General features: G+C 39.7%; 1 protein-coding gene across 1 annotated transcript in view; it reads left to right on the top strand.

Annotated features, from left to right (window-relative positions):
• Window positions 1–26,723, top strand: part of LOC129699148 (inactive dipeptidyl peptidase 10-like) — a 657,345-nt gene that overhangs the window by 590,280 nt on the left and 40,342 nt on the right. Inside the window, exons 14-17 of the mRNA XM_055638816.1 lie at window positions 5,984–6,075; window positions 16,146–16,489; window positions 24,247–24,294; window positions 26,428–26,526. Coding sequence (XP_055494791.1) covers window positions 5,984–6,075; window positions 16,146–16,489; window positions 24,247–24,294; window positions 26,428–26,526 — 583 coding nt within the window. The remainder of the gene's footprint in view (window positions 1–5,983; window positions 6,076–16,145; window positions 16,490–24,246; window positions 24,295–26,427; window positions 26,527–26,723) is intronic.

Genomic DNA, 26,723 nt, shown 5'->3' with positions numbered 1-26,723 from the left:
GATCCCATTACCGTTCTCCCCTCATTTTCAATCGCTGCCATGGGAAAACAGGCAACATGATCATAGACTTTCTTCACCCCCATCATTCTCTGTACTCCTCTCTCCCATCGGGCAGAAGATAGAAAGCATGTACCACCAAACTCAGAGACAACTGCTTCCCCGCTGTAATCAGACTATTGAACAGTCATCCTTTAAATTAGGATGTAATCCTGATCTTCCAACCTATCTCATTCTGGACATTGGACTTTTCATCTGGAACTGTAGTGCTACAATGCTGTAACCCTGTATTCTGCATTTTGGTAATTTTCTCTTTGCACCACGTGTTGTGCTTGTGTGTGGCTTGATTGTACTTAGAAACATAGAAACATAGAAATTAGGTGCAGGAGTAGGCCATTCGGCCCTTCGAGCCTGCACCGCCATTCAATATGATCATGGCTGATCATCCAACTCAGTATCCCGTACCTGCCTTCTCTCCATACCCCCTGATCCCCTTAGCCACAAGGGCCACATCTAACTCCCTCTTAAATATAGCCAATGAACTGGCCTCAACTACCCTCTGTGGCAGAGAATTCCAGAGATTCACCACTCTCTGTGTGAAAAACATTCATACGGTACTCATTCATACCGTATATAATAGCATCTGATTTAAATGGATGGTGTACCAACAAAAGTTTTTCACTATACCTCGGTATACATGACAATAAACCAATACCATTGACACCTCCAGATTTTACCAGTCATCTCCACTTTAGGGCCAATTTTCAGCAGCTAATTAACCTATCAACATGTGTCCTTCTGCACACTGCGTGTTTCACATGCCTTGCTACTCTGTATAATACGCTAATATTGCCATATCTGAGTTACTGTGTGGAGATATGGGGTAACACCTACAAAACCAACCTACAGCCGTTATGCACATTACAAAAAAGAGCAATAAGAATTATCAATAACGTTGGATATCTTGAACATACCAATTTATTATTCTTAAAGTCACATACACTGAAGTTCGCCAATCTGGTTAAATTTATGGCTGCACAAATCATGTACAAAGCAAGAAATAATTTACTTACAGGAAACTGTTTATGGAAAGACAGGGTGGGTATAATTTGAGAGGGGAACATAATTTTAAAAAACTCAATGTCAGAACAACTCTTAAAAGAATGTGCATAGCAATCTGTGGTGTGAATTTGTGGAATGGTCTGGAACAGGAGATAAAACTTAGCACAAACATAATTCAGTTTAAAAAGATGTACAAAAACACTTTTCTAAAAGGATATTGGGATGAGGATAGGTGATTGTGAGTGGGATATTTGTTATACTGATTGTATTGAGAAGGGTGATTATAGGGTGATGGGTTGTATATATGACTAAGAGATACTGTACAGTATATGAGGGTTTTTTCTTTTTTCTTTTTTCTTTTTTTCTCTCTTTTTTTGTATGGCTTTGTAAATATTTGATTAGTGTATAAATGTAAATAATTTGGTGTACATATAGCTGCTGGTGTACATATGGTGTACATATGGCTGCTAAATTTGTATAAGATAATTATAAGCTGTTGAATAAGGGGTGGGAATTAATAAGCTTTGGCTTCTTCCTGCTCCTTTTCGGACACATACGATTCCATTTACTTATGTATTGTTTATGACACTTTATAAATATTCTTGTTTTGTTTTTTTTGTTTTTTGTATGTTGTTTCACACTTGCTTTTTATTCTTTTATCCTGTTCGAAATAAAGAATTAAACAAATAAATAAATAAATCATCAAATAATGTCCAAGTCGTGACAGTTTATTGCCTTTGCAAAGTGTCCTGAAATGTCTTTCTGCGTTTACTTGTCACGATTATTAGGTGGCAGCACTCTCTGAAAGGCTTGTGTGGTTTAACATGTATCACTTAGCTTTAGAGATCGGCACATGTTATTATTCTGTGATCACGCCTTGCTCTAAGGTAATATAGTACACTTTCAACTGAATTGAAATCTGGAAAATGATATTGAATTGAACCCGAGGTCTCAAATTAAAACATGTCTTTAAATTTTATTTCACAAAGAGAGAACTGTTTATGGACCTGACACAGCATCTGCTGCTCACATAGAGAATGCTTGTGTATTCAGCAATAATAGTGGTACTGGAACTTCTCCATATAGTTGAGCTCCTTTATTTAAACTTCATGGGTCAGAAAACTAAGAATGAACAAAGAAGAAATAATTTCTCAGCTGAATGGTTTGTGTAATAGAATAAAGCAATGCAAAATGGAATGTGACTCTTGAGAATCGTACTACTGCAGTAAAGTTAAAATACTTGCTGTCAAAAAAGATCTTCAAATAATTAGAATAAAATGACCATTAGGATGTGTTCAGTTAAATATCGCTGTAATAATTCATGAATGTTGTCAAAATTCTACACTGAGACTTTTTGCAAGATTGTAATCATTATAGATGCCCCAATTCAATACTACCAGACCTTGATTTGAAATTATAAGATAATAATGCAGATCTTTTGTTTCATTAGCCATGCTTATTATTCAAGAAAAACAATTTGTGCCAGAAATTTTAGTTTAGAGATAAAGCATTGAAACATGCCCTTCCGCCCACCGAGTTCACTGCCGACCATCGATTACCTGCTCACACTAGCTCTATGTTATCCCACTTTCTCATCCACTCTCTACACACAGAGCAATTTATAGAGGTCAATTAACGCGCAAATACACACTTCTTTTGCATGGAGCACCCGGACAAAACCCGTGCAGTTACAAGGAGAACATGCAAACTCCGCACAGATAGCACCAGCGGTCAGAATCAACCCCGGGTCTCTAGCACTGTGAGGCATCAGCTCCACCAGCTGTGCCACTGCACCACCTAACACAGTGTTATGTTTCCGGGACCAAATTAATTAAAATATATCGAACTATTCAAAAGTCTTAGGTATTCTATAGATACCTCTCCTGAGCTATTTGAAGCATTTCTGAAAAACGCAAATGATAATCAATTCAAAAGTGTTTTTTTTTTTGTTTTTCACATGATTTTACTGGATTTAAAAATTGCTAAATTGATATTACATAACGTAGTTCAAAAACACTTGTGCTGAAGTATTGAACTTCAAACTCTGAAATTCGGAATGCAAAAAAACTGGAAAAAATCACCAGGCTCCTGACTATCTAGCCAATTCCAGTGAAGGAAGCTGTTTAATTCTGAACTGAATTTGGTTTCCCCAGAGATGAGCTGTACCAGATCATTTCTGGGAATGAGGTGACTAGTGGTTGTAACAGTGAAGGATAACTTTCCATCTGGTCACATATAAGTCTGAGCAGAACAGCTAATTGATGGTGGCTATAAAGATATTTCACACAGTATTGACATAAGGCTAATGGGTTACTTGGGTTTGACTTATTCCCTTTTTAAAACAGAGGCACTACTTTTGCTAGCTTCCGCTCACAAAGAACCTCTTTAGTACACAATGAATCTTTCATTACTCTAGATAATGCGTAACATTTTCTCCCTCGTATTTTGCATCTTGGACGCATGCCCGGTAGCTAGGGGCTACTGTTAAACTTCATCTTTTATCTTCACGCTAATTTCAAAAGATTTAATTTTACCACAGTAAAATATCACTGAAACATAACTCTTTCCTTTTGTAATTGTAATTAATATTGCTTTTTTAAAAAAAAAATCTGAGTGTTTCCTTCAAAGCCAGTCTGAACGGATATGTCAATTAACCTCATAATTTAAACTCAAATCACTAAGACAGATGTATTAAACCACTGCCATCCTTCCACCCAACCACTGAATACTAATAAAGTTCACAGTCAATAATTGCAAGATGAAACTGTATCAAGAATTCAGAAAGATTAATTTCTACGTGTATGTACAAATTAACTGATGGGTACACATACATTTAAAAAATACTAAATAAATGTTGAAAAATAGTTCTACGCTTGGAAGAGGCTAAATGTCAATTTCACATTTTTATGCGTCTCATTTTGCAATGAACCTAACTTTCCAGTCTAAACCCTTATAATATGTCATCTTCCCAAGCACTCCAAATTGTTTAGTGGAGCACTTAACCATTATTGCTTGAAATAATGAAAAAAAAACAAATCATGAAATATGATTCCTGCACGTTATCATCTCAGAATTTATTGCTTCTGGAATTAATATTCAGCATTAGTTCATAGTCATGCATAAAAGATGTATAGCTGAATCCAAGTATAGTTCATCATCTTGTGCCTGGATACATTTTTTAATGTAAAAATAGTCTTGTCTCCCTTTGAGTCATTTACCTAGAAATGCATTCCCAGTAGGTAACAGTAAACTGACAATATGGTAGAGCTAATGCTTTTCAAAGTTAATTGATGGAGCTGAATTTTGGAAGCAGTACAAAGCAATAATGCCACTGGAAACCACATATACTGTTAACAAACTAGAATGAATCATAATATCGAAGGTTAAAGGGAAATACAGGCAGTGCAGTGATAGAGTTGTTGCCCTACAGAGCCATAGACCCGTCCTGACTCCGGGTTCTGTCTGTATGCAGTTCGTACATTCTCAATGTGACTGTGTGGGTTTCCTCAGGGTGCTCCGGTTTCCTCCCATATTCCAATGACGTGTAGGTTAGTTGGCTTCTGTAATTTGGCTTTAGTGTGTAGGATGCAAAACTGGGATAACATGGAACTAGTGTGAACGGGTGATTGTTGGCCAGCGTAGACCGAAGGGCCTGTTTCCATGCTGTATCTCTAAAGAAAATATAGAAAATAGAGCTCAGGCTAAGATCAGATTGTCATCGTTCAAGTTTATAAAACATAATATTTATCTCTAAATATATTGGGCACTTTTAAGAAATCCCAACAATAGAATTTAATAATTTTGTCAAGGTACAGGTTTGACAGTCCTTAGTGCATTGAGGTTAATTTTAATTTCTAGCTGCAACAACTTGCTACACAGAGAGCACCACAGTGGCGCAGCAGTGGAGCTGCTGTTTTACAGTACCAGAGACCCAGGTTTGATCCTGCCTACAGGTGCTGACTTTATCTGAGTTTGTACAATCTCCCCGTGACAGCGTGGGTTTTCTCCGGGTGCTCCGTTTTCCTCCCACACTCCAAAGACGTACAGGTTTATATGTTAATTTGGCTTAGGTTAAAACAATTGTAAATTTTACCTAGTGTGTAGGATAGAGCATTGTACAGGGATCAGTGGGCCAAAGGGCCTGGTTTCCGTGCTGTATCTCTAAATTAAACTAAACTAAAATAATGAGAGCTCGCTTCAAAAGGTTCTGATGTTGCTGTGATGATGTTGGTGTTCAAGAAAGAGAAGAGAGAGATGTGTTCTATCACAAGATGGAGAGCAGAATGCCTGAGAGAGAAAACCTTTTAAAGAGTAGACCAATTAGATAGACATGAGATCATTGTTTGGATTCACGTCCTGAGGACCTATTAGTGCTACCATAATATTATCTAGTCTTCAGTTTGTGGTCAAAGTCAATGCCTGAAACTTCAATTGGTGGATCTGAACAGTTCTTTACTGTCACATGCATCTATTGCTCAATTAACACCACATGAACCATACATGCGCATAATCTTCTGTAAATTGGTTTTAGTCACTCACTTTACAGGAGGAAAACATTTAGTTTAGTCAATTAATTTACAGGAGGAAAACATTTGTCCTATGTCTGAAACTAACAAGTAATTGAAATGTTACCACTGTTGATCTACCTGCAAAAAGAATTAAACTTTGTGTTTCCAATTTCAAGAAGAAATACAAATTAGAAAGTGGGCAACCAAACTGAAATGTAACAATTAGCATTGAAATTTGATAGAAAATTAATAATCGATCATCCAATTCGGTAATGCATTTCACAATTAAATCTAAACTTTTAGTACTGGGGCATCTACATTGGAGATGATTAGCCTGTTGTACTATTGTATCTGAGGCTTTGTTACTTCCCAATCATGCACTTTGTGTTATTAATCTCTCCATTTAAAAATTGCAGCCAAAAAGTGAATTAAGCAGTGTTCGACACCTGACATCAGGAAACTGGGAAGTCACCCAAATTCTTGGATTTGATGAAGTCCTTCAGAAGATGTGAGTCTATTCTGCACTTTACCCTCCTTGAACGATGACGACCATTGCAATAAGGAAACACTTTTTAATCAGTTGCCTCTGATATTTTCACTTTAATAATGAGATGGAAAAAGCCAAACACCTTCTTCTTAAATGATGCACTTTTCCATAACAAACTTTCACCAAAATTTGGGATAGCCTGGAACACCATGGTGTATTGTTCTGGACTATTTCAGAATCAGATTATATTGTCCTGTAAGTTGTTTCTTTGAGATCACACATAAGCAGAGAATTATCAAATGACCCTCAGATGGGTTGCGGGAGAGAGCAGCAGAATGCAATAATTATTTTACAACTACATGGTCCTGAAGTTTGTTACCTGTTTTGTTTGTAACAGCTAAGTATTCTTAAAAGTTTAAAATGACATTTTGAATTTCCAGCTTTCTCATCTCATTAACACCTTGTTCTCCTTGGGATCAGTTTCCTACTTCTGCAGTTCAATTGGTCCTGATGATACCAATGTGTGACCCATTTATTTGGCTGCAGGCATAGGTACTTGGTGACCCATGAGGTCAGTTTCCTTACTGTATAATGCCATTAAAAAACATCTATCAAGACCTGCCTCTGGTAGTGATGAATCCATGGACACAACATTATCAGCTCTCAAATCAGGGAAAACATTCAAACCAAATTATATTACAACTCAAACAATCAAGAGTAAGTGACTTTGCTACCTTTGAAAAGTAGAGATCTAAGGGTCCTATAACCATAGTGATTGCTAGTGCTGTCGGGGAGGATTTAAACTAATGTGGCAGGTGGATGGGTACAAGAGCAGAGAGGCAGGGGGTGTAAAATGAGGTTAGAAGCAATAGGTAGCAAGGTGAAAAGTAAAAGTGGCAGGCAGACAAAACCAGGGCAAAAATCAAAAAGGGCCACTTTTCAACATAATTGTATAAGGGGTAAGAGCGTTGTAAAAATAAGCCTGAAGGCTTTGTGTCTCAATGCAAGGAGTATTCGTAATAAGGTGGATGAGTTGTGCAGATAGCTATTAATGACTATGATATAGTTGGGATCACGGAGACATGGCTCCAGGGTGACCAAGGCTGGGAGCTGAACATCCCGGGATATTCAATATTCAGGAGGGATAGAGAGAAAGGAAAAGGAGGTGGGGTAGCGTTGCTGGTTAGAGAGGAGATTAACGCAATGAAAAGGAAAGACATTAGTTTGGAGGATGTGGAATCGGTATGGGTAGAGCTGCGAAACACTAAGGGGCAGAAAACGCTGGTGGGTGTTGTGTACAGGCCACCTAACAGTAGTAGTGAAGTTGGAGATGGTATCAAACAGGAAATTAGAAATGCGTGCGACAAAGACAAAACAGTTATAATGGGTGACTTCAATCTACTTATAGATTGGGTGAATCAAATTGGCAGGGGTGCTGAGGAAGAGGATTTCTTGGAATGTATGCCGGATAGTTATCTAAATCAACATGTAGAGGAACCAACGAGAGAGCAGGCTATTTTGGACTGGTTAGTTAGCAGTCTTGTTGTACGTGCCCCCTTGGGCAAGAGTGACCATAATATGGTTGAGTTCTTCATTAGGATGGAGAGTGACATTGTTAATTCAGAAACAATGGTTCTGAACTTAAAGAAAGGTAACTTTGAGGGTATGAGACGTGAATTGCCAAGATTGACTGGCAATTAATTCTAAAAGGGTTGACGGTGGATATGCAATGGAAGACATTTAAAGACTGCATGGATGAACTACAAAAATTATTCATCCCAGTTTGGCAAAAGAATAAATCAGGGAAGGTAGTGCATCCATGGATAACAATGGAAATCAGGGATAGTATCAAAGCGAAGGATGATGCGTACAAATTAGCCAGAAAAAGCAGCATAACAGAGGACTGGGAGAAATTCAGAGACCAGCAGAGGAGGACAAAGGGCTTAATTAGGAAAGGAAAAATAGATTATGAAAGAAAACTGGCAGGGAACATAAAAACTGACTGCAAAAGTTTTTATAGATATGTGAAAAGAAAGAGATTAGTTAAAACAAATGTAGGTCCGTTGCAGTCAGAAACAGGTGAGTTTATCATGGGGAACAAGGATATGGCGGACCAATTGAATAACTACTTTGGTTCCGTCATCACTAAGGAAGACATAAATAATCTGCCGGAAATAGCAGAGGAATAGTGGGGAAACTGCTAGAGTCAGTTATTAAAGATGGGATAGCAGCACATTTGGAAAGTGGTGAAATCATTGGACAAAGTCAGCATGGATTTACGAAAGGTAAATCATGTCTGACGAATCTTATAGAATTTTTCGAGGATGTAACTAGTGGCGTGGATAGGGGAGAACCAGTGGATGTGGTGTATCTGGACTTCCAGAAGGCTTTCGACAAGGTCCCACATAAGAGATTAGTATACAAACTTAAAGCACACGGCATTGGGGGTTCAGTATTGATGTGGATAGTGAACTGACTGGCAAACAGGAAGCAAAGAGTAGGAGTAAACGGGTCCTTTTCACAATGGCAGGCAGTGACTAGTGGGGTACCGCAAGGCTCAGTGCTGGTACCCCAGCTATTTACAATATGTATTAATGATCTGGATGATGGAATTGAAGGCAATATCTCCAAGTTTGTGGATGACACTAAGCTGGGGGGCAGTGTTAGCTGTGAGGAGGATGCTAGGAGACTGCAAGGTGACTTGGATAGGCTGGGTGAGTGAGCAAATGTTTGGCAGATGCAGTATAATGTGGATAAATGTGAGGTTATCCATTTTGGTGGAAAAAACAGGAAAGCAGACTATTATCTAAATGGTGGCCGATTAGGAAAAGGGGAGATGCAGCGAGACCTGGGTGTCATGGTACACCAATCATTGAAAGTAGGCATGCAGGTGCAGCAGGCAGTGAAGAAAGCGAATGGTATGTTAGCTTTCATAGCAAATGGATTTGAGTATAGGAGCAGGGAGGTTCTACTGCAGTTGTACAGGGTCTTGGTGAGACCACACCTGGAGTATTGCGTACAGTTTTGGTCTCCAAATCTGAGGAAGGACATTATTGCCATAAAGGGAGTGCAGAGAAGGTTCACCAGACTGATTCCTGGGATGTCAGGACTGTTTTATGAAGAAAGACTGGATAGACTTGGTTTATACTCGCTAGAATTTAGGAGATTGAGAGGGGATCTTATAGAAACCTACAAAATTCTTAGGGGGTTGGACAGGCTCGATGCAGGAAGATTGTTCCCGATGTTGGGGAAGTCCAGGACAAGGGGTCACAGCTTAAGGATAAGGGGGAAATCCTTTAAAACCGAGATGAGAAAAACTTTTTTCACACAGAGAGTGGTGAATCTCTGGAACTCTCTGCCACAGAGGGTAGTTGAGGCCAATTCATTGGCTATATTTAAGAAGGAGTTAGATGTGGCCCTTGTGGCTAAGGGGATCAGAGGGTATGGAGAGAAGGCAGGTACGGGATACTGAGTTGGATGATCAGCCATGATCATATTGAATGACGGTGCAGGCTCGAAGGGCCGAATGGCCTACTCCTGTACCTAATTTCTATGTTTCTAATACTGTCATTTAAGTAGACACGTGTTTACTGGTCATTTGCCTGCTGAGATTGTAAGAAATTCATTGCTTTTAAAAGATTTCATCTTTATATTGTAAACTATCTCCAAAGATGTACAGGTTTGTAGGTTAATTGGCTTGGCATAATTGTACATTGTCCCTCGTGTGTGTATGATAGCATAAGTGTGCGGAGATCACTGGTCCGTCCTGTTTGATTATTTGATTGTAATTTTTAAGGAGGAAACTAAGTATGTTACTCAGGGTCATTAGTTAATGTAATTTGTATAGACTTATCATAAGGCCTTTGATAAGTTTACCATCAATACCTGATCCAAGAGAATTGGGACAATGTGGCTTGTTGGCTTGCTGAGGGTGATGGTCAAATGTTGCTTTTAAAATTAGCCCATCTTCTCATATTTTTCAGGATGAAATGTAATTCACCATTTTTCTGCACATCTTGCAAAATAATCTTGCAACCTAAGACCATCCATTTCACCATCCATACCATCACCAATATTCATGTCATCTGCAAGTTTACTAATGTTTGCTCTTTTTGCTACCCAGATTGTTAAAATGTAGAACACACAGCAGGGAATGGTCATGGGCAAGGGCATGGGTGTCATTTTAAACTTTGAACCTTTAGGTCTCGGTCTTCAAAGACTCTTTTCCTGAGTCTGGCAAAGGCTCCACTGGTACAACTCAGGCAATGGTTGACCTCAGAGTCAATGTCAGCTTTTGAGGAAAGAATGCTGCCAAGTTAGGGGAAGTGGTCAATGTTTTCAAGAGTGGTGTCGTCCACTTTTATAGTGGGTAGGGCTGGGTAGATGCTGTTTGGGTGGAGGTTGATGTAGGACCTGGGTCTTCTTGATATTTAAGGCTAGGCCCATGGCTGTATGCCTTGGATAAAGGCATTCAGGATGCCCTGGAGGTCTTCTGAAGAGTGTGCTGCAATGGCGCAGTCGTCCGTGTACTGAAGCTCCATGATGGCGGTGTTGCTGACTTTGCTCTTGGCCTTCAACCTATTAAGGTTGAAGAGCCCACCATCAGTTCTGTAGAGGATTGGGAGCCCCTCAATGAGATGAAGTATGGCAGTAATGAAGATGACAAACAGGGTGGGTGCGATGATGCATCCCAGTTTGACTCCCGTTTCCACAGTGAAGGGCTTGGACTCAGAGCCGCAGTTGCTGAGCATGTGACCGACATGCCATCATGTAGAAGCCTCAATATTCTGATGTACTTGTCGTGACAACCGTACCTTGATAGTATGCTCCATAGAGCCTGGCGGTCTACCGAGTCAAAAGCTTATGTCAAGTCTATGAAGGCCATGTACACGGTATTTTTCCTGGAGTTGGCGTGCTGTGAATATCATGTCTGCTGTTCCTCTGGATGTACACACTGTGATTCTGGGAGTACCTCCGCAGACAGTGGTAGAAGTCGGTTTGCGAGGACACGAGCAAGGACTTTGCCTGTTGTTGCCAGGAGCGAGATGCCCCTGTAGTTTGCACATTCAGCCTTGTCCCCCTTCTTAAAAATTGTGACTATTAGAGCATCCCTGAGTTCTGAGGGAAGTTCTTCTTTTTCCCAGACCTTGAGGAGTAGGGTGTGGATGTGGTACAGGAGCTCCGATCCACCGTCCTTTAAGATCTCACCCTGGATCCCATCTGGACCGGTGGCCTCGTTGTTCTTAATGCTCTTGATGGCATCTTGAACTTCTATCATAGTGGGAGGTTCTTCCATGTTTTCTCTGATGAGACTCTAGGGGATGAGGTGGGTAATGTCTGGTCCAGTTGTGCTGTCACGGTTGAGGAGTTCCTGGAAGTGCTCTTTCCATCGGGCATTGTCATTCAGCAGTTCTTGTCTGCCTTTTAAGCTCAGGGGGTTTAAGCCACTGTAGCTTGGACCATAGGCAGCCTTAGTAGCGCTGAAGAAGCCTCTGGTGTCACCCAAGTCTGCTAGTTTCTGGATTTCCAGAGCCTTATCTGCCCACCAAGAGTTCTTAAGCTCCCTCACCCGGCTCTGGACGTCCGCCTTGGCTCTGTAGTGAACCGCTCTTTTAGCCTTGCAGATGACATCATTTTGCCAGGCACGAAAGGTTTTCCTTTTCTTGCTGTTCTATCTCTATGTCGTTCTCGTCAAACCGGTCCTGGTGTTTTCTCGACTTGCACCCAAGGATGTTTTTAAAGGTATCGAGGATGGTGGATTTGAGCCGGCTCCAGTGCCCTTCAATGTCATCAGGATATTCCTGTTGGAGGCTTCCCCCAAGAGAAGCCTGAAGTCGCTGCTGGGTGGCAGTTTCCTCCAGGCTTTCAAGGTCAGCCTTGGCCGGATCTGCTTCATTTGAATCCTCCTCTTAGGTCTTGAGTTTGATGGACCTCATGGTGCGCCATGATATGATCATGGCTGATCATGTCCAACAATCCCGTCCTGCATCGATCCATGGCCTTTGTAATGTTCACCACAGCGGTCCATCTAACTCGTACAAAATGAGCAATAACTGGCCTCAGATACACTCTGTGGAGCGTGGGTGTTTCTCTGCCAAGAAAGTTCTTCTCATCTCGGTTTTAAAGGATTTCCCCTTTATCCTTAAAACCCCTTGTCCTGGACTAAACATGAGGTCAATGCCTGCATCTAGCCTTCCACTCCTTAAGAATTTTGTAAGTTTCGGAAGATCCCCTCCAATCTCCTAAATTGAGAGTTCCAAGTCTATCCTTCTTTCTTCATATGGTACCCTTCCAGAGGTGTTAGTCCTGGCTGAACCGTCTCTGCACTCTGCCCTATCCCAGAGTCCTTCCTCAAATTTGGAGACCTAAACTGTACGCAATACTCAGTCATGTGTGGTCTCCCAGCGGTACAACTGCAGGAACCTCTGCTGCTCATATACCAAATCGTTTTGCAATGAAAGCTAACATACCATTCGCTTTCTTTACTGCCTGCTGCACCTGCATGCCTACCTTCAATGACTGGTGTACCATGACACCCAGGTCTCGCTGCATCTCCCCCTTTCCCAATCGGCCACCATTTAGATAATATCCAGGGTTTCCTGTGGATTCACCTATATGGAGGACGACTGTGCGTCCACTTTGTTTAACGTGGAGAGACTGGTGCCCACGGCCAGCCTACCACACGGTTCCCTGACAGATCTAGCATCCTCCTCAGGATAACCGGTGGCTTGTGTCATCCGCAAGACGATATTGGAGACCAGATCATTAATATATATTGTAAATGCAGCCTTCAGTACTGAGCTTTCCCCCCGTTGTGACGCTGCCACTAAAGTGTGCCATTTGGATCCTCCTCTTCCTGTTCCAGCGTTGAGGTCATGGGGCGGATGATTACTGTTTGTCAGCAGTCACCTCCCCCGATCACTTTAATCCACGTCATGGGTGGATCTACCAGGACATAATCATGAGCTCCGGACGGCATCGCTGTCAGGAATCCTTAAGTTTGTCTTTGGACAAAAGAGGCAATCATGAGGTCATTTGAGCACATCTTCAGTGGCGGAACTCCATTGGAGTTTATGACCCGATGGCAAATCCTGCACCCTTCAGAGGTGTTAGTTAGGTGTGGTCCTCATCAAGTTCCAGAGTGGAAGCAAAGTGTACCTCGACTGGACAAGGGAAGTCATGGGTACAAACGGCCAAAGGTATTCTGCCTTGTTCCAAGAGTACACAAATGAATCTAGCAGTGATGTACAGCTGCATGACTAGGGGCTTAACTATTCACAATTTACACCGTTGCTTTCAGTGACTAATGCCATAGGACATTCAGATCTTTATCTTGGATTCCCTATATGGAATCAACTCATAATTTGTTTAACGTGGAGAGACTGGTGACTGGCCAGCCAGACCTCTTGACAGATTAAATATTGACAATTTGAATCCCAGATGTGTCAATAAACTTCTAGAATAACATAAGTATGATGCAGCCCTGCGGAGGACAGTTCAACGTAATATCACTTATCAAACAGTAGCTTGCACTAAAATTTTAACATGGACAAATACCAGGACCATATTCTCCGGACGGCATCAGCTTCAGATTCAATGTTACAATTGTCACATGTGCACATCTTCTGTGGACAACGAAATCCTTTTAGCATCTAAACGCAAATCTGCCACACAATAAATGGTGTGGTCTCACCAAGTTAATACTAAAATTGTACCTCGGGGGGGGGGAATTGAATGGCAAACAAAGGTATTGGTACTTCTGTAAACAAATTTTTGCAGTGAAGTACAATGCATACTTATCTTAGGCAATTCACCAAGTTTACACGTATGATGTTTCAGTGACTAATGCATTCGGACATTCAGATCTTCATCTTCATTTTGCAATCAATCATAATTTTAACCGTGGTGACTGCAGACCTCTCACAGATTAAATATTGACAATTTGAATCCCAGATGTGTCAATAAACTTCTAGAATAACATAAGTATGATGCAGCCCTGCGGAGGACAGTTCAACGTAATATCACTTATCAAACAGTAGCTTGCACTATAATTTTAATATGGACAAATCAAGATGATCTAAACATCTTGTGCCAAGAAATGATCATTACGTTAGGCAAATCTGAGAAAACTAAATATGATTACCTTAATGAGCTCTGATTTTGCTAATCACATCCCTAGATCTTTCTGAGTACAGAGATTTAAACAAGTACAAGCTTTATACAGGTAAGCAGAATTATTCAAACCCCCACCATTTCATTATAAAATCATTCCTAACTCCATTTGTGATTTTGAGTTCAAAAGGTAGTCAGATACAGACAGTACAGATACCTTATGAGCTCAATTTTATAAGTTTATTTGCCATCTCGTCTGCAGATTGCATTTTATAACAAGTAAATCCGTCTTTATTCCATTGCACTCATTTATTTATTTTTTTGAGTACAGATTTTTATTTTCTCTCTCTCTCTCTCTCCGTCTTTTTTCTAATTTATCTGGTTTGATACTAACTGCTACACTGGCAGATATGTCACCTTCTGATAATATATAAAACTAAATTATGAAGTATAAGATTCCACAGCAATATTTTGAAGCCTAGTGATAATATTGATCAAAATTTGCTTTTCAGTTAATATTCCCTGAATGAGTTATTTGATCATTATCCCTGATTGGTGTGTGAACTTGCTAAGTAGAAATTGGTTGCCACATATTTTGCATTACAACAGTGGCAAAACTATTTTAAAATTCTTCTTCGCCTGTACAGTGCTTTGGATATCCAGATATCTTGAAAGGTGCTAGATATTCATAACATTTTCTTTTAATATATTGTTATATTACACACGGTATTTTGGGTTCAGTATTGATGTGGATAGAGAACTGGCTGGCAAACAGGAAGCAAAGAGTAGGAGTAAACAGGTCCTTTTCAGAATAGTAGGCAGTGACTAGTGGGGTACCGCAAGGCTCAGTGCTGGGACCCCAGCTATTTACAATATATATTAATGATTTGGACGAGGGAATTAAATGTAACATCTCCAAGTTTGCGGGATGACACGAAGCTGGGGGGGGCAGTGTTAGCTGTGAGGAGGATGCTAGGAGGCTGCAAGGTGACTTGGATAGGCTGGGTGAGTGGGCAAATGCATGGCAGATGCAGTATAATGTGGATAAATGTGAGGTTATCCACTTTGGTGGCAAAAACAGGAAAGGTGACTATTATCTAAATGGTGGCCGATTAGGAAAAGGGGAGATGCAACGAGACCTGGGTGTCATGGTACACCAGTCATTGAAAGTAGGCATGGAGGTGCAGCAGGCAGTGAATAAAGCAAATGGTATGTTAGCTTTCATAGCAAAAGGATTTGAGTATAGGAGCAGGGAGGTTCTGCTGCAGTTGTACAGGGTCTTGGTGAGACCACACCTGGAGTATTGCGTACAGTTTTGGTCTCCAAATCTGAGGAAGGACGTTGTTGCCATAGAGGGAGTGCAGAGAAGGTTCACCAGACTGATTCCTGGGATGTCAGGACTTTCTTATGAAGAAAGACTGGATAGACTCAGATTGTACTCGCTAGAATTTAGGAGATTGAGGGGGGATCTTATAGAAACTTACAAAATTCTTAAGGGATTGGACAGGCTAGATGCAGGAAGATTGTTCCCGATGTTGGGGAAGTCCAGGACAAGGGGTCACAGCTTAAGGATAGAGGGGAAATCCTTTAGAACCGAGATGAGAAAAACATTTTTCACACAGAGAGTGGTGAATCTCTGGAACTCTCTGCCACAGATGGTAGTTGAGGCCAGTTCATTGGCTATATTTAAGATGGAGTTAGATGTGGCCCTTGTGGTTAGAGGGATCAGGGGGTATGGAGAGAAGGCAGGTACGGGATACTGAGTTGGATGATCAGCCATGATCATATTGAATGGCGGTGCAGGCTCGAAGGGCCGAATAGCCTACTCCTGCAACTATTTTCTATGTTTCTATGTTATCTCAAACTATATCTAACTAGCACCTAATCAGAAGCCATTCTTTTCATATCCCTCTCGTTTTTACTTGGATTTGTTGTTCATCTGTAACTTCCCCTGGTTCCAATAATAAATAGTCAACCTGACACTTCAACCACAACTTTGTTTCTTCACCCAGCTTTCTGAGTGTTTCAAACATTTATTTCAGGTTTCCATCATTGGCTGCATTTTTAATTATGTTTGTTAGTGTAATACATGGTTCAACTTTCAATGCATCCAATATGTATTGGCTTTCAGTAATAACACAAGTAAAACATTTTCTATCCAGTGTTGTAACCTTGTTGTTTTTACTTGTTCTGTTAAACAGTGTTCACACTGCAGGATCATTTCACCGCCAGTGTCTTTCCTGTAATTTCCAGAGGGATAACTGCACCTACTTCAATGCTCATTTCAGCCCCAGTAACGGGCACTTCATTCTGCACTGTGAAGGTAGGCTCTGAGTTAGTTGAAAGATGCAATAAGTGCAATTGATTAGCAATCTTTCCATGCTTAAAATTTCCTGCTGCTGGTGCAAGCACGGAGAAATCTGCTGTGGACTATTCATGGTAAATCTCCTTGCTGATCAAGGGTAAAATCCTTGCATTGATTTAATATTTGGGACTTAGTTAGTATACATCAATTACCTTCTTAATTGTTAATGTTTTCAGTGATTCTAAAACTGATGTGTGTAACTTTGGAAGTCCACTTTACAGGGTTGAGGTAAACTTACTGTCATTGGATGTCATTGGTGGTCTGAGTGAGGGAAATGCTCAAGGAATGTCCATTTAAGGCAACATTTCTTCAGAGAGAAACAGAGTTAACATTTCAGATTCATAATCTTTTAGCCACACGGAATCTTTGGCTTGTGTGGCTAGATCATTTTACAATGGTGGATCAGGAATGTCTTAAGGAGAAGGATTTTATTAACCTGAGGTCTGCTAAATACAGGTCAAGGAAACATAATATTTACAAGATATTTGTGTGACATTATAACCATAATCCAATCCAATGGAACTGTATTTGCCTGGTTCCATTCTTAGTTATACAGCCACAGCTACAAAATCAATGGTCACTCTTCCCATGCCTCTACTTTTACCTCTGCTGAACTCCAGAGCCATATGCTTGGCACTTCTATTTAATATCTACTTCTTACAAATATCATCCGAAAACACAATGTTGTTTTCCACGGGCCTCTGCCAGAACTTCTTTTGGCTTCTCCACAAACTCTAGATGCCTTACTACTTGCCTTTGGTCTCCAGCAGATTTTTTTTGCAGCCTGTGCATCATATGTGTGAAGGATATTTTACTTCATTGAAGACTTTTTATAAATAAAAGTTTCATTGTTGATGTGAATATGTAAATAATAAGGACTAAAGGGAAAGTTTGATTTCTGCCTACCCCATTGTCCTTGCATGTTCAACTGAGTGGATTTACAATAAATGTATTTTAATATATTGCCAGGTTTACATATCACAAAAAACTAGCAAAATATATATTATCCATCTTTACCTCAGAAATTATTTTTTTCAGTATGCAATAAGGACTTAATGATTATATATATAATTATTATTATTATATTTATAATTTAAGACTTCGAGAGAGCTTTTAAATCACAATATAATAAGAAGAAAACAAATCCTTAAAAATATTATGGAGGGAGCTTAGAAAGTACAATAACATAAATTCTTACTCTTTTGTGGTGGTCACAAGGGGAAATGTGCTCAAATCTCACGACTGTGATTAAATTGACCAGGTTATATAATTCATAATATTATTGGTCTTGCAGCCTTTGGGGTACCTTGCACCAATTGTAGTTAGTAATGTTTGGATCCAGGCCTAAATCGAGCTTGATGTCTACCAATGATCAGAGCACGAGTGGGATGGAGAAGTCAAGTGACAGAAGCATAGGGTTATATTAAGGACAAAAGGGATGATCCTTTAAGTAGACAGCTAAACTGCATTTGGTTGAATTGGTGAGCTACAAATATAACATACAAAACTGAAAGATTTAAATTGTTGCATGTAGTACCATTCTATTCTAACTATTAGTCACAGTGATTGTTGCATAAAAATGTGCCCTATCAAATTATGCTTCAATTTGGAGGCATTTTCCTAACCTCTTGAACCTAATCTCTTGAACTTGCTGTATAACAATCACAAAGCTTTTCTGATTTAAAATAATAACAGGCAAAATTATATTACAAACAGTGCATAAAGTTAATTCTATTAAAGTCATAGAAAAGGTGAAATGTTGGATGATACAAGAAGTATTTAATTCTCCAGCCATGTAAAGCATGAACAACAATTTATTTTGAAGAACATCAGTGTTCCTGGAGGAAAATGATTTAAATTCTTTGTTTTCCCAGTCATTTATAAATGTTTTGCGTTAATTTAAGCTTTTGTTTGAAAATTAAATCTGGTAAAAATTAGATCTTGTAGCCTTTGAAAACATTAATCTTTACTGTATAGTTTTCTGTTTTCTCTGGTCAAGTGGGACACTATGATGGTGAAAAAACTTTATAATTCCAGAACTAATATTGCCAGTGGTCGTGTTGTTAGGCAAGATCAAATTACCTGGATATTATCTTATTCATATTTCATTATAAAGCTGTTGGTTGCACAGAATTAATGATGAGACATAAGTATAATAGGCATTGTTGCGTTGCAGGGTCAGTCTCGTCTGTTGCAGCTCTCAAACTAGTCTGAAATATTATCCTTCCTGATTGCATTGCAAGTATTCTATATGCATACCAACAATCAGAGTAATGAATAACCTAATAGTCAGGGGGAATATTAAAGATAGTTCAGGGAAGAAAATTGCATTTTTTCAAAACATGCATAGTATTTTGTAAAGTAGTAGAACAAATCTGTTTTGTAGATTTTCTTTCCCTTCCAGGAATGTCATCTGCTATGTCTTCCGAGTAACTTTTGTAATATCTTACTATATTATAGCAATAATAAATTGACAATACAGTGCCTAAAAATAATGATTTGTTTAATTTGCAACATTATCTTCATTTGTGCCTAAATCCAAATTCTGGAAGCCAACAATTATTTATGATTGTAAAGATACCCACAGGTTTTGAGAATTTGGATCATTGATGGAAAAAGAACATGTTTAGGATACAAAAAACTATGTTTAGTAAAGTAGAGTGAAATGCAGTATACATGATTACAATCAAGCCATCCACAATGCAAGGATACAATATTTAGAACACGATTAAAACAAACAACTAACGATAGCTCAAAGGTTTCCAATGAAATAGATGGGAGGTCCGGACTGTATTACTGATAAGAGGACGGTTCAGTTGCTTGATGGGAAGTAAATGCCCCTGAATCTGGAGGGATGCATTTTTAAACTTCGGTACCTCTTGCCTGATGGGGGCTGGGAGATGGGAGAAGAGAGGGAGTGACTTGGGTGTCCTTGATTATGCTGATGGCCTTGCTTGTGTAGGGAGTGAATGCAACAGTGAGATATCATAGAACAGTGTGAACAAATGTTTGATGGCTGGCGTGGACAGAAATTAAAACATTAGCTCTCTAAAAATTCAGCCGTAAAAAATTCATATTTACTCGAATCCAAAGAAATTGACTAAAATCCATAGAAACCCCCACTAAGCGTAAAAGTCATGTACTATTATAGCAGTCTGAATGTGACAGAAAACAAAACAATGGGAGGAATGTCAAACTACCCTGAAGCTGGAGGTAACTTAGAAATTACAGACAATCTTTAAGAAGGAGACACAAGAGACTCCAGATGCTCAATTTAAGGCCGCACAATGGTGCAGAGGACGATCTGTTGCCTCAGAGCACCAGAGATTTTAGCACCAAGTTTTATCCTCACCTCGGATGCTGTCTGTGCAGTTTGCACATTCTCCCTTTGACTGTGGGTTTTCTCCCTGCTCTGGTTCTCTCCCACAATCCAAAGACTTGCAGGTTTGTAGGTTAAATGTGTTGGAAGGAACTGCAGTTGCTGGTTTTAACAGAAGATACTCCAGCGAACAAAACGCTGGAGTAACTCAGCGGGACAGGCAGCATCTCTGGAGAGATGCAATGGGTGATATTTCGGGTCGAGACCATTTTTCAGTCAGAAGAAGGGTCTCGACCCGAAACATCACCCATTCCTTCTCTCAGGAGATGCTGCATCCCACTGAGTTAATCCAGCATTTTCTGACTATCATAAGTGTGTAGGTTAATTGGCTTCTGTAAATTTCCCCTGGTGTGCACGATGTGGAGGTGGGGAAGGGTGATCGATGGTTGATATATGTGAATAGCTCGTTCTAAGCAACCCCCAATCGAGTTTCAGTCATTAAAATACTGAGTCAAGCACATGCGCATCTAAACTTTATTTTGGAAAAACACAATAACAGTTCCCCACTACTATACCTAACCACCGCAGGTTTGATCCTTGTATCTGCTTGGCTAAGTCCTTCTAGCCGCATGCAAGCAGAGACACTCCAAAAGGTCACGCAGTCCCAAGCATTCTTTAAGAAGATCGACACAGGACCTCATGGGAGCTACCTTTTATAGGTCCCTGAACCTTGAGGGGCCGAACATATGGGGGTGGTCTCTTTACAGTCCAATAACAGATATCGATTAACACAATACATGATAGACATTTCATTAACCCAATAATAAAAATAGAGGTGGAGAGGCTTTTCAGAGGACAAAAGAGCCGGAAATCTACAGGATCTGACAATGTTTCCCCCTCTACTCTTCAGCTCTGTGCCAAACAGCTGGCACCAGTCTATACAGACATTTTTAACCAGCCTCTGCAAACATGTACTGTCCCTGCCTACTTCAAAATCTCCACTATTGTCCCTATACCCAAAAAGGCAAGGATTACTTGTCTTAATGACTATAGACCTGTCGCACTAACCTCTGTAGTCATGAAGACACTCGAAAGGCTTGTGCTGGCCAAGCTGAAAAATATCACAAACCACAAACTCCCTGCTGGACCCTCTACAGTTTGCATATCGGGCCAATAGATCTGTGGATGATGCAGTCAACCTGGGCCTGCACTTTATCCTACACCACCTAGACCACCAGGGGACCTATGCGAGGATCCTGTTTGTTGATTTTAGCTCTGCATTCAACACCATTATGCCAGAGCTCTACAAACTTTCCGAGTTGACTGTGTCTGAACCCTTCTGTCAGTGGATCACCAACTTCTTGACAGACAGGAAGCAGCATGTGAGGCTGGGAAAGCACATCTCGGACCCGCAAACATTCAGCATTGGAGCACCGCAAGGCTGCGTATTCTCTCCTCTCCTCTACTCTCTCTACACCAACGACTGCACCTCCACACACACCTCTGTCAAGCTTCTCAAGTTTGCGGACGACACAACCATGATTGGACTGACCCAGGATGGGGAGGAATCTGCCTACAGACAGGAAGTGTTACATCTGTGGAGTTGTTTAAGTTCCTGGGAACCATCATCTCCAAGGACTTTAAGTGGGGGGCTACCATCGACTCCACAGTGAAAAAGGCACAACAGAGGATGTACTTCCTGCGGCAGCTGAGGAAGCACAATCTGCCACAGGCAATGATGGTCCAATTCTACACGGCCATCGTAGAGTCTGTTCTCACCTTTTCCATCATAGTCTGGTTTGGCTCATCCACCAAGCCAGACACCTGGAGGCTGCAGCAAATCGTCGGATCAGCAGAGAAGATTATTGGCTGCAACCTTCCCTCCATTGATGAACAGTACACTGCAAGGGCCAGGAAGCGAGCGGGCAAGATCAGCCTCTCACCCTGGCCACAAACTCTTTGAATCACTTCCCTCTGGAAGGCGACTCCGGACTGTCAAAGCTGCCACAGCCAGACATAAAAACAGTAGTTGCTCTACTCAACAGCCAAAAATCTGTAGCCTCCCTTTGATCTGGTATTTTGTTGGTTCACATGCTTGATCAATGGTGTTTATCATTAATGTTTTATTATTATTAATGTTTAGTGTTTTCTGAGTCATTCGTAACTGTCATTGTATGTCATATTGTTACATGTCGGCAGAGCACCAAAGCAAATTCCATGTATGTGAATACTTGGCCAATAAACTTACTTCCTTACAGTAACCAATGCATTGTATTCAAACTGAGCTTCTGGAAGGAAGCAAACATAGCAACATTTGCCCAGATATTCAAGAAACCAAGACAAGGCTCAACACTTAACCCAATCAACATCTAGCAAAGTAAAGCTTTGCAACAATATTTACAATGTGTATGTCTGGTTTGCATTCACCCAATCCGTTTCATGCAATTTACACCTAATTGTAAGAATCTGCAGATGTCCCATTCTTTCCCTGCAACTCTTATCTGGGCTCTAGACAAGCTGGCACCATTCTGCACCATGTCCCATTTCTGCAGAAGGCACATTTAAATTCACCAAATGGCCTAGCAGCACAAAAGCCTTTACTCAAGCCTTTGGCATCTCCAATTTGACCCGAATTAATAGGCCGAAGGGCCTGCTTCCACATCTCTCAACCAAAGTGCAAAGTATTGAAAATGTTCAGCAGATCTGGCAACATTTATGGAAAGAGAAATAAGGTTAAGGTTCATGTTGCTGAATGTTCATTATCATTTGAAGTTATTGATTGTTTTGGGAATCTGGTGTAGCATATGAGTGATATGGCCTGCCCTAAGCTGATTGAATGTAATCAGCATCTTGAAACAGTGCTTAGCAGGACAGTCAGCAGCTGTGGAGAGAGAAACAGAGTTAACGTTCAGGTCAAGAACCTATCATCAGTTCTTTTACCGAAAGCATGAACTCCTCTTTCTTTTTCCACGGTTGCTGGCTGACCTGTTGAGTGCTTCTAGCATTTCCAACAGTTAACCATATAACCATATAGTTCTTTTAGATTTCCTGCATTGAAAGCATAGAGCAGGGCAGAGAGCATTGCCATGTGGTGGACTATAATTTTTATTCCAGATCAGCACTTAGATCGATTCCTAGGGCAGCATGGTGGCACAGTGGTAGATTTTCTGTCTTACAATGCAAAAGACCCGGGTTTGATTCTGCTTACGGGTGCTTGTCTGTATGGTGTTTGTACGTTCACCCCATGATTTTCTCCAAGATCTTCGGTTTCCTCACATACTCCAAAGATGTACAGGTTTGTAGATTGATAGGTATAAATGTATAAAATGTAAAATTGTCCCTAATGTGAGCCAGGTGGTGTTGATGTGCGGGGATCACTGGTCGGTACGGACTCAGTGGGCCGAATGTGCCTCTTTCTGCTCTGTATCTCCAAATTAAACTAAAATCCAAACAAATCTGAGGTCTTGATCTTCAATGTATCTTCTCTTTATTAAATCAAAGGCTGTGTACAAATGCTGTGGTGAATTTCATCATCAAAATCTGCCATTGCCAAAAAGGTGGCTTCAAACATATGGGAACCAGTTCATATTTCTAGAGTCTCAACGTGAATCTTCATTATCAAAGAGTATTGTTGCTCAGCAGAACCGGATTGGTAAAGGACCTTTGCTTGTGGAGGTTGAGTCTAAGGCGCACCCTCGAATGTTTCAGTGAAACATTTGACTGTTGTTTGGAGAGCTCAACATCCAAGCATGAACAGCAGATCAACTATTGAGGCTTGGTTAACTCTGATACTAGAGAGGAGTTGCAATAATTTAAACAGTCATGAATAATGGCAGTGCTGCCCCTTACATTTGTCTTAGGTATGTTTTGTGGGCCTCCAGAAAGCCAGAGCTCACATTTAAGTCTGAGCAGACAGGTAAGGATGAACCTGGTGATGGATTTCACTGTGGTGGCCAATGCGGATAATCTTCTGTAGTTACCATAGTCCATATATTGACATCTTTCACATATGCACATCGATCATTTTCAGATAAAAACACTTTTATTTGTTTTACGTTCAACATCAAAGATGATTTTAAGAGCAGAAATGTGACAGCTGGAAATAGTCATGTTGCTGTCTACTTTGCAATGTACAAGAGTGTGCTGTGAGATAATCACGTAATTCATATAAACAAAGATAAAAGTTATTTCCATATGTATCATGCCTGTGGATAGTGTTTGCCTAAAAACAATGCAGACATGACCACCTAGTGTTGCCGTAATGAAAAATGTAAAAATTGTGAGTATGTAAATAGTCGTTTCAAATCCAGATAATGTTTCATATCACCATATTATAAAATATTTACTAATGCAGGATATTAGAATATTTGTTTATATTCTGTGCTTTTTTTTTCAGGTCCCAATGTACCAATGGTCTCTGTCCATAGCACAAGCAATCCAAACAGTAAGTATTACTCAAGAATAATAAAATTAATTTAGTTGAAACCATGGGCCAGGGTTCAGTCATATACATGTATGTTGAAAATATTACTGAAAACAAATAATCTCACTAGATCCCAAAACAGCAAGTGAAAGCCTTTTAATTTTGTAAAATGGAGAGCTGAAGTGTTTACTGTTATGGTTACGGTAATTATGGTGCAATGAACAAATGCAATTGACACTTGACATTTCTGTATACCCTCACTGTCATTCCACCTTATTCTGAAGGAGCTCTGTCCTTCAATACAGCCACTGAGATTCTGCATTGTGCTTAGATTTGCATCATTGCCACCTACATTTGTAAACAAACAGGGGGGGAAAAGTCCAATGGTTTTTAATTGAAGTTTTCCCCTTTGAAAATTGTGAATGCAGCAAAGGACATCACATTTCTAAATAAAAAAAGGTGACAAGGGGAGAGAAGAAGTAACCAAGTGAAAAATGTTTTTTTAATGATAATTGAGTTTGACCTTCTGTTGCCTTCCACAAAGTGCATTTTAACTTAATTGGCCATTAGGAGTTGAAATGAGGCCCAGTCTGGGTGGTTAGGTGGATGTAAAAAAACTCCACATTTTTGTTTAGAAAGACATATGGGGTTGTAGGTTTATTGGCCTGTAAAATCAATATTCTCCCTAATGTGCAGGGAATGGATGAGAATGTGGAATAAAATAGAATTAGTGTAATTGATGGTCAGCGTGGGTCAAAGGGCCTGTTTCCATGCTGTATCTCTAGACTAAAGCAGCATGTTTGTTCTGTTGATTTTTTAAGTTAACATCCGCTCCTCACATAAAATAACTAAACTAAATGTTTGAAATGCTTATCCTGTTGCTATTTGTAGAATTGAGCAATGCATAATGTCATATTTTCCCTATGTTGCAACAGGGACTATTTCAAAAGCACAAGTGGCTGCTATGTGCTTTCAAAATGCGGAGGTATTCACAGTATGAATTTTATAAAATGGATAAAGATTAGTATTTAACATCTTTTAAATATATTGGTCAGCTGTAAAACTGCATCGTGATTACTTCTGAATAAAGGATAAACTTGCCTTTGGCTGTCAGGACATTTGCAACATTGCAAGCAGAACCTGGTCTCTCCCTTACAATAAAACCCTGTACATCAGAATAGGATTGCCAGCAGGGGTAGAGGAAGGCTTGTGTACACAAAGGATAAAATAAATGTTGACAACTCGCTATGCCACAGCCTGAAGTTTAGCCAGAACTGTGAAAGTCTAATTGTTTCAGACATGTAAAACTACTCAAAAATTATTCCAAACAAATCTTTAAAAATATTTAAATTCTTAATAAAAAATGTTCATCTTTACCTGAGCTCCCTAAAGGTTACGTTAAAAATAAAATTGAATTACCTGGGCAGATACCCCTCCGTAAATAGTGATGAATTACGGTAATTTCCCATCTCATTCTGATGTCAATGGGAACTCCAGCCTCAGAACACTCAGTACATTATTGCTGTCACTCAGATAAAAGTGAGTTAGCATGTTTTTTCTCACTTTCAAATGATATCTAATGCATTTAATAATTAGAGCAAGATTGGGCCTAAATTAATATTAGTGATATTAAACCATATCCAAAATATTTGGAAAATGACAAAAGCAAAAGCATACTAGATATTTAACAGCCAGCAAAACCTAGGAATCTACCTTGCTACTTATCAATGTTTTAGCAGAACTTGGCATTCTGATCCCTCAATGTGATAGGATTTATTTAAAGAAGGCCCTTATATAGCAAGCAGTCTTGATGCTAAGCTTCATCCAGCAAGTGGATCCTGGAAAGGATCTACAAAAGCAAGTGCAGTGTTTCAATGTAAGTTAGCATCAAGCATATGAGGTTTCTTAAAAACACATATTCTGGACCAGTAATAGATTTCAGTGTGATTGTATTCTCATAATGTTACTTGTCGTGTATTTATATTATGAATGGATCTATTAAATGATCTTCCTTTGTGAAATCTTGACATCCATTAAATAAGCGGTAAAATAAAATGTGTGCAATTTGAAAATGTTAAGTAACTTTGTGGATTGATGTAGGAACATGTTTTCTTAGTTTCATTAGTAATCATTAATTTCTTTTTAATCATTTAGGCTCCTACATATTGGAAAATAATACTGTTCTGCATGAAATTATCAAAGGAAAAAGGATCCACAAACCAGAGTACAGGACTGTGCATATTTATGATTATGGTGCGTCAATTATTTTCATTTTTAATTATTTTTATTGCATAGCAATGAGTTATACAATAAAGCTTTGCTCCTTTGTAACAGGTTGTTGGAAGGTATCCAAACGTATTGGAAATTTAAAAAAAAAGAAAACGTACAACATTCCCTATTAACAGGACAATTCCAGACAGAAAACAATATTGTGCAGTAAAGAACAGTAA

The sequence above is a fragment of the Leucoraja erinacea genome, chromosome 7 (genome assembly GCF_028641065.1).
Source record: "Leucoraja erinacea ecotype New England chromosome 7, Leri_hhj_1, whole genome shotgun sequence".
In the NCBI taxonomy this organism is placed as follows: Eukaryota; Metazoa; Chordata; class Chondrichthyes; order Rajiformes; family Rajidae; genus Leucoraja; species Leucoraja erinaceus.
This window is presented reverse-complemented; position numbering and strand designations above follow the sequence as displayed.